This window comes from Rhipicephalus microplus, chromosome X, assembly GCF_043290135.1.
Source record: "Rhipicephalus microplus isolate Deutch F79 chromosome X, USDA_Rmic, whole genome shotgun sequence".
NCBI classification, from domain to species: domain Eukaryota; kingdom Metazoa; phylum Arthropoda; class Arachnida; order Ixodida; family Ixodidae; genus Rhipicephalus; species Rhipicephalus microplus.
The window spans coordinates 68,847,958-68,861,330 of record NC_134710.1 but is presented as its reverse complement, the minus strand read 5'-3'; the positions used below and the strand labels follow the sequence as shown (position 1 = coordinate 68,861,330).

Below are 13,373 nucleotides of genomic sequence, written 5' to 3'. Positions count from 1 at the left end.
TCTTCGTCCCCGTGAATTTGCGCTACTACACCATATGGTTAAATGGTTACTTCTGACTTACAAGTGTTTGTTCTGCTTGGCTTTAAAATGCAAAGTAAACGGAGACTTCCCGACCGGCTACCTTTACATTATATATGTCGATGGTATGGTGGAAGACATTTACAGTGCTGTACTACGATTGTGTTATTAAAAAAAAATGACCGGTGAACATGAACATGATTTATAAAACAATTTCCAGGGGCGAATCGCGGATGGTTGTTTGTAACACGTATGTTTGCAACACGATGACATAGGCGCGCGCAGGGTGCTGCACTGGGGGGAGGTGGGGGGGGGGGGGCAGTTAGACTACAGCCTCCCCTTCTTTCTTCCTCGATTGGTTGAATCCCTGTGAAAACAAGCGCTGCAATAAAAAAAAAAAAGAATGACTGGTTTGTTACAAAGGCGTGCTATTGCAAGGTGGGAAGTGAACAGTTTAATGCAACCTCAGGAATCCTGTTTGCCTTCATCACTATATTAAAAAAAAGTGTAGCCATCTTCAAGAGCACATGAATAAATGACGGGAAATGTCCTATATACCGACTAAAGATACAGGGCGGCATCCCGCCTCCCCCTTGATTAAGGCCCCCCTCGTCCCGTGTGCACGCTTGTGCACGGTGTGGAATGTAGCTCATGCTAAACGAAAACACACACACACACTGTATCTTTACGCTTCAGCGGAGCGCTCCGGGAAATTTGGCCATCTGGTGTTTTTGAACGTGCTCTTACATCACGCAGTATACAGGGGCCTCTACCATTTAGCCTCCATTAAAACGCCACCTCCGCAGCCGGGATCGTACCCGCGACCTTCAGGTCAGCAGTCGAGTACCGTGACAACTACTCCACCGCGGCGGACCGGTCGGGCCACTGTGCCACCCTTTCCCACCTGAGGCGGAATCCTGCGAACGCGCATGGCCCCTGCGTACGCACAAGCTTTAGGTCATGTATACAATTAGCGTTACCTGGTTCTCGCGAAAATTAAGATCTTTGGTTCTTTATTTAGGAAGGCTGGTTCATGAATAACGCATGGCAATAACGCTCCTCGCCCAGCGCTTTAAAAAAGGACGCCCCATGCTCCCAGTGCAACAATCGTTGCACACCCGCAGGTCTGCCGCGTTAAAAATAGCCAGCAAACATGCGTTGCGACATGGTTGCGTCGTAGCATCAGAGGTGGCGCCACGGCCTCAGACCCGGCGTGTGGCGTGAGCCTCGGAGACGTAAACTAACGCCGAAGGTCGCGGCCTTGGCGTCTCCGAGCGCGTCAACACGCTCTGCGAATGTATGCAGCACACGAGTAAACCCAAGGGTGTCCGGAAATCTTGATGGGGCTCGGACATGACAGTAAGCGCTCCCTTGAGTGTCTCGCGGTAGTTGCACAGCGCGTTGAACGCGGAAGTGCTTACTCCCGTTTTTGTGTTGCTCGGAGCTTTTCAGCGTAAGTCATCGTAGCGGCGTTTCATTGATAAGCGTGTTTTTACGGGAGGCCTGCATTTGTGCAGTGCAATTGGGTTGATAGGTATTATGCACGTGTGTCGCGTTGTCTTTAGAAGTGCATTTTAGCGGCGTGACACGCGCTTCGTACTAGCTGCGCGTGCTGTTGCCCCTATTTCGACCGCTCTATCGACGTTGGATCACTCGCATCGCCGCGTAGCAGGATTCGCCGACACTGGCGGCACTGCCTGTATCACTCGCGTCCTATTGGCGGGCCGGCTCGCAGCACGTGAACAGTACCTGACGCATTGGAGCGCCTCCATGCGGTAGCCGGCGACGCCGCAGCGAGTTTTTCTCATGCTGCCAGACGCCGGCGGCGCAGAGCGCCTCCGAAAGGCGTACCCGTCGCGCGCGTCCGCATTTTCTGTTGCGGTGTCTGTGAAATGCCGTGTACTTAGGAACAAAGTTCGGGTAAGTAGCTCGCTCCGATTACAATTATGTGTCCTACTTTTGCCATGTGGTTGCTGCGCGCCTGCGCGTAGCATTTGCGGCTGCCCGATGATCGGCGATCCTCATCTTCTCGGATGTCGTGTTCTCACCTTCCGGGAGGGTTTGGAGCGCTCAGTTGTTTCGTCATTGTTTACTAGACTATCGTCGTGCCGAACCGTGGAGACCATTGCCTGTATCCTTGAATTCCTGTGTCTATCGCTTTGTCAATATAATGGTCCGTAGTGTCGCGTCGCCCATGCATAAGCTTCCTAAGCGCGGTGCCGGATGAGCTAGAGGAGCGGCCTGGAAGTGCTCGACCGACGTCAGGTTGCCTTGGCGGCGCTCGAGCCATTTCTGGGATTTTATGTACCGGAGCAATGGCCGTCATTTACAGTGTCGCGTGAACCAGCCCGGCGCATCTGCGCACAGAGGCGTATTGATCGGTGATAGCTTCGACCGCTACTGTTGTCCTTGAAGTGATTTCGCGGTCGTGGCATACTTATCGGTACTACACCGCACTAACCATATTATCTAGTGGTGAGCACCGGCGGGCACTATCGCTGACTGGTCGCCCCTCTGTCCAGGACAAGCCATGCCCATGGACCTGGAACTGGTGTTGTCGGCCAACCCGCCGCTTTTTGTGGGCAGCGAGTGCCGGCTCAGCGTGTGTGCCCTGCAGCAGAGCAACCCACTCTTCCAGACGTGCTCCATCAAGCGCAACTACCGACGCGCCTCGACCAATGTGCCGCCCATCAAGCCGTGCATGTCTCCGCGCGACGAGCAAATTCAGAGCGAGCCGACGAGTCCGACGTCGTCGAACCGCATCAAGCGGCGGGTGTCGTTCGCCGACGACAAGGGCTACTCGCTCACCCAGGTGCGCGTCATGAAGGAGCCCTCGGACAGCCCGCCCCGGTGGACCGACGAGTTTGTGGCCCGGATAACTCGCGACATGCGGCTCGACGCGCCCCTCTGGGAGACCGCCTTCACGCAGCCGGCCTCGGATTACTTCGAGTTTCGGCAGACGCTCGACACCAACCTGGTCTCGCTCGAGAACGTGATCGTCAAGAGCGACGAGCTCATCACGGGCACCATCAAGGTAAAGAACGTCACCTTCGAGAAGCGCGTCTTTGTGCGCGCCACCTTCGATGGCTGGAAGACTATGCAAGACTTCGCGGCCGAGTACGTAGCCAACGGCCACCTAAGCAACATGTACGACACCTTCTGCTTCTCGATTCCCATCCCGCCGTCGGCGTCGAGCAGTCTAGGCGTGATAGAGTTCTGCGTTTGTTTCGAGCACGACAAGCAGGAACACTGGGACAATAACAAAGGGAACAACTACAAGCTGGTGGCGTTAACCAAAAAGGCTCCCAGCCCAACTGTGGTGCGGCGCTTCACAGATGCCCTGAAGGCGGACGTGGACTCTTGGACAGAGTTTGCCAGTTGGAAGAACCTTGCCTCTGAGGGGCCCTACTGGTGACTGGGCCCTCCCTTAATGAACCATTCTCGCTTACTGTGCTGTTTTTAAATTAGCTTCTGTGTGATAGGTTTAAATAATTGTTCCTGTCAACTTACTACTGAAAGAGAAGGTGGACTGTTAGGCACTGGTCACATCACGGTTGTGCAAACTGTTAGTGAAGTAGCGGTGTTTGCATTTTGCATGCCTGTACGAGATGAGCTTTCACACCACTGCTTGTCCACGAAACGAGTTTCTAGTCTGAGATCAAGTGCGTCTGCAGCTTGGACATTTCAAATTGCTAAGGACTGCTCGTCTAGTCCTTGCTCGAGAGCGCTCTACATGTGCTGCTTAGAGGGGGCAACATTTTTTTTTTTTTTTGAGAAGTGCAGGCCTGTCGTCCGAGTGTACCTGTCTCGTGTGCCAAGCAACTTGGGGACATTTGGAGTGCTTTACAAGTGGTCGGCTACGTGCAGAGTTTTGTACATACTCATATTTTTGGGTGCCCTATTTACACCTTGCCTATAGGTATTTAGCAAAGCTTAGTGAGTTAGGTTCTTCGTGTATATTGCAAACGTTTGTGCACTGGTTGGCACTTCAGAGGCGTGGCCCCGTTCCTAGTGCAGGCCTCGCAATGCTCAGGGCTATTTAAGCCATGATATAAGCAAATGTTGCAATACACCATGAGCAGTGTATTAGCGATTCCTTCTGTAGGGCTACGGTGCCTGGATTAGGATAAATGCATGTCTCACGACACTTTGTTCTGTCTTTCAGAAGTTGTTGCCAGCCTTTTTCTTTGTACATACGAACTTTGTTGGTGTTTCCTGCTCTCTGATAACCCGTGCCATGGTATTTTACTCCAGGACGTTTTTAGAACAATCGCAATGAATTGTTGAACAATAATAAAAAAAAACTTGCTTTTGGTGGCGATCGCACCTCGTAGTGACTGTGTTACTAGCTCGCAGGTCATTACTATCGCGGGTGTCGCAACAACTGTGAATTCCGGAACATTCTTTGGTATCTCAGACCAAAGAAACGACACAGCCGGCATACTGCAATGCGCGCAAATATTTTCCTGCCGCGTTCTGACGCACCATCGGATGATGAACGGTCGGGGAGAGGGCTGCTGCTTTGTTTTCGCCACACCGGCGTCCCGCTGTGAAGCCAATGTGCCTTTCTCGCTTCGTGTGTTTCGGGCATGTTACGTCGTCCGGTTCTTGGTCCCTCTCATCTGAGCGAGGCAGTCCATTATTTGGTTCCGCGAGCCGATTGATTTTTGCGTAAGTTTGGTTTATTCAGTGTTCCAGTTGAATGAACGCTGACAAGTCCATGTTTGTCAGCGAAAATTGAAAGGCTGCGGTGATTGTGTACGCCGTGGTAGCACGCATATAACGCTACAGTTGTTGCTAATGTACAGTGTGTTCCGGAGCTTTCACGCTGTATAACACCCTTGTATGCTCGTATACGTTCTTTCGGTTTCTTGCGTGTTCCACTGCGATTGCACGTTCGTTCGCGTACATGAAAAATTGAAAACTCTCGTGGGGAGGGGGGTGTTGGCTTCGCTAATAAAGCGCAGTGTAATTAGTTGTACGGGTCTTATTGGCGTAGTGCGTCGAATACATACTAATACAACGCACTGCGTCAGTGGGTGGTTTCTGTTTTAATCTCTATACGTTTGCAGTGGTATATGTGGGCCTGATAGAGTATGGTATAGTTGATATACACACGGTCTCGACAAACTGCAGTCAGTGGGCGCGAGCTCAGTTTCGCCCCTCTGTATAACACTCTCTTTGAAGAAAGAATTGGTAGAAGCGGGCCTGAAGCCAGTGGAAGTGAAAATTCCGACGTATACTTGTGCTCGCGTGGTGTCTGCACTGTTGCTTGTGTGACCATGGTATACACGCGTGGCCAAGTTACGGTTGTCGTCGACTTAGAGAGCCTTAATAGCAATGACAAACACACATACACGCATACATACATACATACATACATACATACATACATACATACACACACATACATACATACATACATACATACATACATACATACATACATACATACATACATACATACATACATACATACATACATACATACATACATATAGTCCAGTCGATCCTTCGTGAGCGGTCACAACGTGGTTTATTTCGACGTTTCGGCCTAGAGTCTGGCCTTCATCAGAATTAAAGGTACAGTTTGTACCTTTAATCACAACAAACTGTACTTTTAATCCTGATGAAGGCCAGACTCTAGGCCGAAACGTCAAAATAAACCACGCTGTGACCGCTCACGGAGGATCTACTGGACTATATGCAACGCTACGGCCACTCAACCACCATGCCTGCCTATATATATATATATATATATATATATATATATATATATATATATATATATATATATATATATATATATATATATATATATATAGTGCTGGGTGATGGTTTTGTAACCGGCCCCCAGAAAGTCCACTTATATCTACTGGCTAAACGAGGCAATCCGCTCCATATACGTATCCGACCTTTTAAAACTGCGTGGTTGTTGGGCGCGTGGCGACAGATGTCAATCCTTCCCCAGGCTATAATTTTTATTTTTCTTGGCGGAAACTACTGAACATGATAACCAGAGTTTGTTCCGATTTGTGTGCTGTACCGCTCGTTTATTTGTAGTAGGTGCTCGAGTTCGTTTCGAAACTCCAAGCGCAGGCATGACTGACACCGAGACGCGCGGCTGTGTGCGGTAACCTGGTCGCAAATGTGACCAGGTTACCACACCAGAAGCGAGATGGAGTATATTCCGTGCAGAACAGTGTTGCACAATGCACAACAGGAGCTTCTTTTCCGCTGTCGGTTTGGTACGCGTTCCTGCTTCCGTCAGATTTCGTTTCGCCATACGTGAGCAGCTGCTTGTCTTATTCATTAGATTGATGCTATGCGACCGTTCAGAAGCGCCTTTCTCAAGCCCAAAAACGAAATGATAGCTTTGTGAACTACCACAGTGTTTTTTTTGTACTCTGTTGATGGCCTGCAGGTCGCGGGATCGATTCCCGGCTGGGGCGGCTGCATTTCCGATGGAGGCGGAAATGTTGTAGGCCCATGTGCTCAGATTTGGGTGCACGTTAAAGAACCCCAGGTGATCGAAATTTCCGGAGCCCTCCAGTACGGCTTCTATCATACCATGGGTTTCGGACGTTTACACCCCACATATCAAACGATAACTTTGTGCTCTCGTGTGATGTACGGCTGTGTGATCTAGTATGTAAACGGTCGGGCTGGGGTGTTCTTGTTTAAATACTGTCATCGGGCCAACACTTTATTGAGCGCAGATTACGGTAAACGTAGCGCTGAATCTGTCCGGCGAGAAACAGGCCCTGATATAGTTCGTTAGTCATGCCGAACCCGGATAGGCAAAGAAAGCGTTCGACAAAATGCGCGAAAAATACTTTGTATGTTGTCTCTATACTTGGTTTGTCTCCGGAGTGCATGCAGTCGATACTTTTCTAGAATAATCCAGGAACGGGCGCGTGCTACGGGCTATCGAGAGGCGCTTGGTGTCGTATGATAACATCTCGTTAGTTGTGTATAAGCGGGACAACTGCGCTGTCGTTCGGAAATTGTTTTTTTTTTTTCACAGCTTAGGGTGTACTCGGTGGAGTAAAACTGATTAGCGGTGTAGATATGGCTGCAGTCCGTGGCGTTTGACTGCTGCATCCATCTTCCGCTCTTTTTCCTGGAAAGACAAAAGTCGCCCGTGATTGCGAATGTCAAGCGTGGCCACTTAGTGCTCGCTGCGTGACCCCCGAAGGCTCGCTTCCTGCGTCACGAAGCCGCGTTTCGAATAAAGTAAGCCTTGCTTGATTGATATGTGGGGTTTAACGTTGATTGATTGATTTGTGGGGTTTAACGTCCCAAAACCACCATTTGATTATTAGAGACGCCGTAGTGGAGGGCTCCGGTAATTTCGACCACCTGGGGTTTTTTTAATGTGCACCCAAATCTGAGCACACGGGTCTACAACATTTACGCCTCCATCGGAAATGCAGCCGCCGCAGCTGGGATTCGATCCTGCGACCTGCGGATCAGCAGCCGAGTACCTTAGCCACTAGACCACCGCGGCGGGGCAAGTAAGCCTTGCTTGTCCGTAACAATACGGCGATGTGTAATTTTATAGCATAACGTAAATAAATAATCAAATAAATCGCCTCACTTTCTGCGATCGAGTTTGACGTGGCTCAGTATCGAACCACATTACCAGCGTGCAGTTGGCTGTTTGGTGCCGTTGCGTCATGGTCGGTCGTCCGAGAAAGCCGGCGACGCCGTCTATCGTGGTCCATAGAATCAACCGCGTGGAAGATCACCATTTAGCTTGATAATCGGCGGCGCCGTTTTTGCGAGTCATCGGGCGTGCTTGGTACCCAAACAATTTGAAAAAAAAAACAAAAAAGGCAGAAGTAGATTAATAGAAGGATAGAGAGAAAGATAAAAAAAATGAGCGGTAGCCAGGGAGGTCTAACAGAGTTGTAACATCCGGTTTGCTACCCTACATTGGGGAGAGTTGGAAGAGGAAAGAGAAAAGGGCGCTGAGAAAAGCACGCGTTCGGAAGGAAAAAAAAAAGCTGAACTGAAATAAGAGGTATTGAATGGTGCCGGGTATTTAACAAGGACAGTGTACTAAGTGCAGTATGTGAACGAGGGCAGTCACACGTGCATTGTTTCCGTTTCGCTTTTTTTTCTCTGTCTGCTTGTCGACTGCGCGTGTCGGTTCGACGAACGGGAAACGGGCAAATCCTTTAATTCCCTCGCAAGGCGGATATACGCGCGGCCCCATCAGGCGCCGGAGTCGGTGTATACACAGACTCGGCGTATTGATCGCGCGTGGTCATATACAGGCTCCGGCGCTTCGCCGGCGAGGGACGTGCCCGGTCTCCAGACGGAGTCTTCGCCCCCTGGCGGCCGCCGCGGCGACAATTGGCTGCACGCGCTCGCGAATGTGTCGCCACGGCTTGACGCAAGAGCAGCGGGCCAACTTCTCGGCGAGCTGGCGCCGCCGAGTCTCCATCCCGCTTGCCCGCGTCGAGTAACTCAAATGATTACGTGTGTCCCGAGCTGCTCGTGACGGGCATAAGTGGCCTTTGATCGCTGCTTTTCTTGCCTACTCGCTTTCATCGGTCATAGCCGCGAGGATGACGTCGGCACCAGCAACCTGCGTCCGAGCACGAAACTCTGTAGGGAGTTGTAGTGCCGGGGAACGCATGCCGCTTGCGTATGCACTCTCTTACTTTCTTTTTTCTTGTACTCTCCGTGGGTCCAGCTGGGAGTACAAAGGAACGCCAGAGCTTGCGTACGCGGGTGGCTAGGGGTCCCCAACCCTAAAACTCTTTAATGGTTACGGGTAGGGCTAAGCTAAAACGCAATCCCCCCCCCCCCCCCTCCAAAAACATACATGAATGGAAATAACGACAGGCGCACAACTGTATAATCTTGACCTCAAGGAGCCTGTATCGGTGTGTAGTACACCTAAGAGGACGTTTAACAACATACGGTTTTTTTACATTTCCATTAGCAATTCCACGCATTCGGACGCGCTGTATCAGGAAGTTTTGTCGAGTATTGACGCGCGAAAGCTCTCTCTAAGCGAATAATAATCGTAATGACTGTGGAGGCTTCAAGTGCCAAAACCAAGATATCATTATTTGGCAACATGGTATGTACCCCGAATCAATTTTGACCACCTGGAGTTCTATAAGCTGCGCTCATATCTAAACTCACATAAGTTGTTTACATTTTTCCCCATCGAAATGCAGCCTCCGTGACCGGCATTATAGCCAGCGCCTTTATGTGCTAAGTTGTTCCGATGGTTTCCTTACGCTTCCAGTGCACTCTGTAGTTTTGTCGTAAGCGAACGCAACTTGAGATTCCAACTGAACGCTCGCCGCCTAAAAGGGGCGCGCCTGGGAGCAGCAGATGCAGTGTCGACTTTGTAGCGTTCAATTGCGACGCGCTGAGCTGCTGCGGTATAGTTCTCAAATTGTTGTCATGCCGCCGTGCGGAAGCTCTAAAAAGAAAACAAACATAGAAAGCGACGACCAAAGACCTCTTGTGCGCCCAACTGCGCGTCATAGCGGGGTGGAAAGGCAGCAATGCATTGTTCTTCCATTGTTTTTCGGAAGGAGCAGTCGACACGCAACGGAAAACGACGTGCATTGGAAACTCGCATTGCGGAAACATTCACCGACACTATGCGTGGTTTCTCTGATATACTTCACATCGTGATTACTTCTATCTGCCCGGTGAGTTGACCATTATTAATATGCGTGTAGGTTACCTGCATTATCATGGGGGCTTCTTGGTAAGCAGAGTGTACTTTCGCTTGTAAACAAGCGCTTCAATAGATTAGTTGTGTACGTGAGACTTGGCTATGTTAATTTTATTTTCTTACTGATTATTGAATTAAGCGGCAGGAGTATACTCGTTGACGTACTTTTGTCCGCATGCAACATGTAGTGGTAAAAAAAAATTGAGTAAACGCGCGAGAGTCGCACGTACGATTTTTTTGTTCTGTGGTTTATGAAGACGATGCTATGTTATCATTGAATGCGTCTCGTTGGCAGTTTACGTGCACGCTCTAGGAAGAAATTGTTCAGCAAACACAAGTTTCAAATGTTTCAGTGCGCGTCCAACCTTCGCCTGCTAGTTTGCTTTCCGACTCCTGCACACGTAAGTGAATTCTGGGGCACTAGATTCGTTCCTGCGTGATAAATTTATGCAACTTGCAAAAAAAAGTTCATCGTTCGTTTCTTGAAACCTAAGATGGTTAGTTGAAATATAACGCAATTTACCCCTATTATTTCACTCCTCACGTTTTGACGATTATCTCATGATTTATGCAAACCCGGCTTTTGAATGTACATCTTTGTTCACGCGTAAGCGGCGTGTTGTTAGCATTTCTGTTTTTTTTTTCCCGTAGAATGGAACTTGGGCAGTACAATTTTCGTAAATTCACACTTTTAGTATGTGAGAACGCCACTTAAGAGGACTGATGTCGCGACCCATGATCTCCCACTTGATTGATTGACATGTGGGGTTTAACGTCCCAAAACCACCATATGATTATGAGAGACGCCGTAGTGCAGGGCTCCGGAAATTTCGACCACCTGGGGTTCTTTAACGTGCACCAAGTCTGAGCACACGGGCCTACAACATTTCCACCTCCATCGAAAATGCAGCCGCCGCAGCCGGGATTCGATATCACGACCGGCGGGTCAGCAGCCGACATGATCTCCCGCTGCGCACAAGTGATAACACCTTTAAGCATTTGCCTTCTTCAACCGTGTCTTGCTTTAATGGTTCGTTATCTTTAAAATAGAAAAAACAAAAGAAATGAGAAGTGGCTTGCCTAACGGGCTGGAAGTTTGCCCGCGCAACGCAGCTATTTCCGCACTTCCGTCACTGAAATCCTTCAGACCGATTGATACGAGGTAATCAGGAGTGATCACACTTTTCCCTACCTCGAAACACCACGATTCAACGCGCAGTCTGCAAACTTCGTCAGTTTATATTAACTGCTAAAATTTTGGGCACTGATTCTTCCACCGTGGCGTGCTTCACGGAGGAAGATCGAAATTTCGAATGTTCTTCGAAGATAATACCTTCGCTATAAGCAATCGGCTCGCTAAGATTTTGTAACTGATCATATCAGAGTATAGATATCGCGATTGCTGTGAGGTGGTTCTGCGCTGCTCGATGTAGGCATGTGTACGTTTATCGGGATTCCTAATACTGCATACAACCAGTTTCAAAATATCGTCCCTCAAGCTTTTCAAGTAGCGCATTGGCCTTGTGACTGCTTGGGCTGCATTTCCTTGTTCGCTTAATGGAGGCCGGCGCGTTCGTGAAGCTGCTCAGACAGCTTTTTTGTTTGTTTGGCTGTGTGTGTGTTTCTTTTTTTTTTGGCCCCCCATGTGCAATTAAAGGGCAAACGAGCTTCAAACGCATTGCGAAGGTAGCACAGGTTGGTTATATATATATATATATATATATATATATATATATATATATATATATATATATATATATATATATATATATATATATATCTAAAGTGGCATAAGAAAATTAAAAAAAAAAAGGATGTCGCAATCTTGCTCTGCGGAATATTTGACCACCGAGATGCGGTGGGATTGATCATGCAAAGAAGGCGAAAGAATGAACTAAAAATAGGCACTTCATAGAATTTGGGCAACCTTTCATCGAGGATTCAAGCTCCTCGTTCAGGTATCACGGTGGTGACCTCGTGGAGTAAATGTTTTTTTTTTTCGCACTGTATAAGCTGCGCGTGTTTGGCATATACACGTTTCAATGATGTATATTTCATCCGTGCCTTTTTGTGTCGGGCTGTCAGATGCTATCACAACGTTTCCATCCGTGTCGAGCGGCATTTGTGGTGTCACTTAGCCCATTTATTCGTTTACGGGCAGGGCCCGTGCAGGCTTCGTGGTTCGTCAGCTGACTTAATCGGCTAACTTCTCTGAGTGACTGACGACTACATTGTTGGTGTCTTAATGCACGAACGCGTATGGCCAGAAATACACGCAGTGGAAAGAGAATAGATACCCGACAATGACGAGCTTGTGCGGGAAAGGTTATAAGGTGTACTATACATGAGCTGCACGAGGTTCAAAGAGACGAGGGACGTTGCTCTCCCGTGCCAGCTGGCGTGACACGTAATAGCATCGGCGTGTCGCTGCAGTGAAAACTCGCGGCAGTGAGGGATATTTTCGTACAAGGCGCGCGGTATGTAACGCGGTGATGGCGTTCAAGCGCAGTTGCGTATATCAAGGCGAACACACTGGCTCGCACGCCGCTGACAGCCTCACTGAAGATTGATTTGTGGGGTTTAACGTCCCAAAATCACCATATATGATTATGAGAGACGCCGTAGTGCAGGACTTCGGAAATTTTAACCACCAGGGCTTCTTTACCGCGCTACCAAATCTAAGGACAGCTAGGGGCCTACAGCATTTTCGCCTCCACCGAGAATGCATCAGCCGCAGCCGGGATCCGATCCCGCGACCAGCGGGTCAGCAGTCGAGTACCTTAGCCTCTAGACCACCGCGGCGGGACATCTCACTGAAGGCTGATCGACATATTGCGGTGTGTAAGCTGAGCCGTTTGCACAGTGCTCTGGATACTTGGGCGCCTTTACCGGACGGCTTTTTTTCAGGCGTCAGATGTGTGGGGACACCGCGATAATGGCAGCCAGAAATTAACCTCGAGCTCCTATTTCGTGATGATCCATTTCGTTACCAATTTTTTCTCGTCCTCCGTCAATGACTCGGACTTGGCCGTGACGCCATTATTGACGCCATTATCGCCGGGATCCGTAGCTACTCGCCGTGGTAGTTGATAAGGCAGTGACGGAAAATGCTACTGAGTGTCACGCGTAACACCCCGCGTTTCTATTGCCTCGTCTTTATACGTCGATAACTGTAGAAAAAAAAAGAAGACACGAAATAGGTGTTCACTTTCAATTTCTCAAGTTGTGCCCAAGAGTTTTCTCCGCTGCACGGTACAAGTGCGCCATATGGGGAAGGAATTTAGCTACGGCGATGCGGGCGACGAGGAATGTACCGCGCGTGGTTAAATGACTTGAAGCGAACGTTGCCGCGGAAGGCCTTCATGGGCTAAAAAAGAAACAATGCGCGCGCACGGGATCTCGCTGAGCCGAAGTTTACGGCACAGCGGCCCATTCATCTCTGGTTTGATAGCGCCGCTCGAAACACAACTGCTGCGTAGAACGCGCCATTTGTTCCCCTCGTGGTCGGAATGAAGCGTGGTCAATTTTTAGCACTGCCATAAATCAGCTAAACATTGCTCGATTCGCTTCTTTTTTTCCTTAATGCAGCCGCCGCGTTTTGTTGCGTGGCAGACGGGCTAATTGGATCGAATTGGATGTGCGGCGG

The 13,373-nt window shown here is 49.2% G+C and overlaps 1 protein-coding gene across 2 annotated transcripts; it reads left to right on the top strand.

Annotated features, from left to right (window-relative positions):
• Positions 1–1,269: 1,269 nt before the first annotated feature.
• Positions 1,270–4,344, top strand: LOC119179475 (protein phosphatase 1 regulatory subunit 3B-B). 2 transcript variants are annotated; one of them, XM_075877072.1, is made up of 2 exons: positions 1,270–1,377; positions 2,541–4,344. In XM_075877072.1, the coding sequence occupies exons 1-2, from the start codon at positions 1,359–1,361 to the stop codon at positions 3,431–3,433; spliced, it is 912 nt and encodes a 303-aa protein (XP_075733187.1). In that variant the 5' UTR covers positions 1,270–1,358; the 3' UTR covers positions 3,434–4,344. The 2 variants fall into 2 exon arrangements, with proteins under 2 accessions (XP_075733187.1, XP_037286449.1); XM_037430552.2 differs by lacking the exon at positions 1,270–1,377 and adding an exon at positions 1,783–1,938.
• The last annotated feature ends 9,029 nt before the right edge of the window (positions 4,345–13,373 follow it).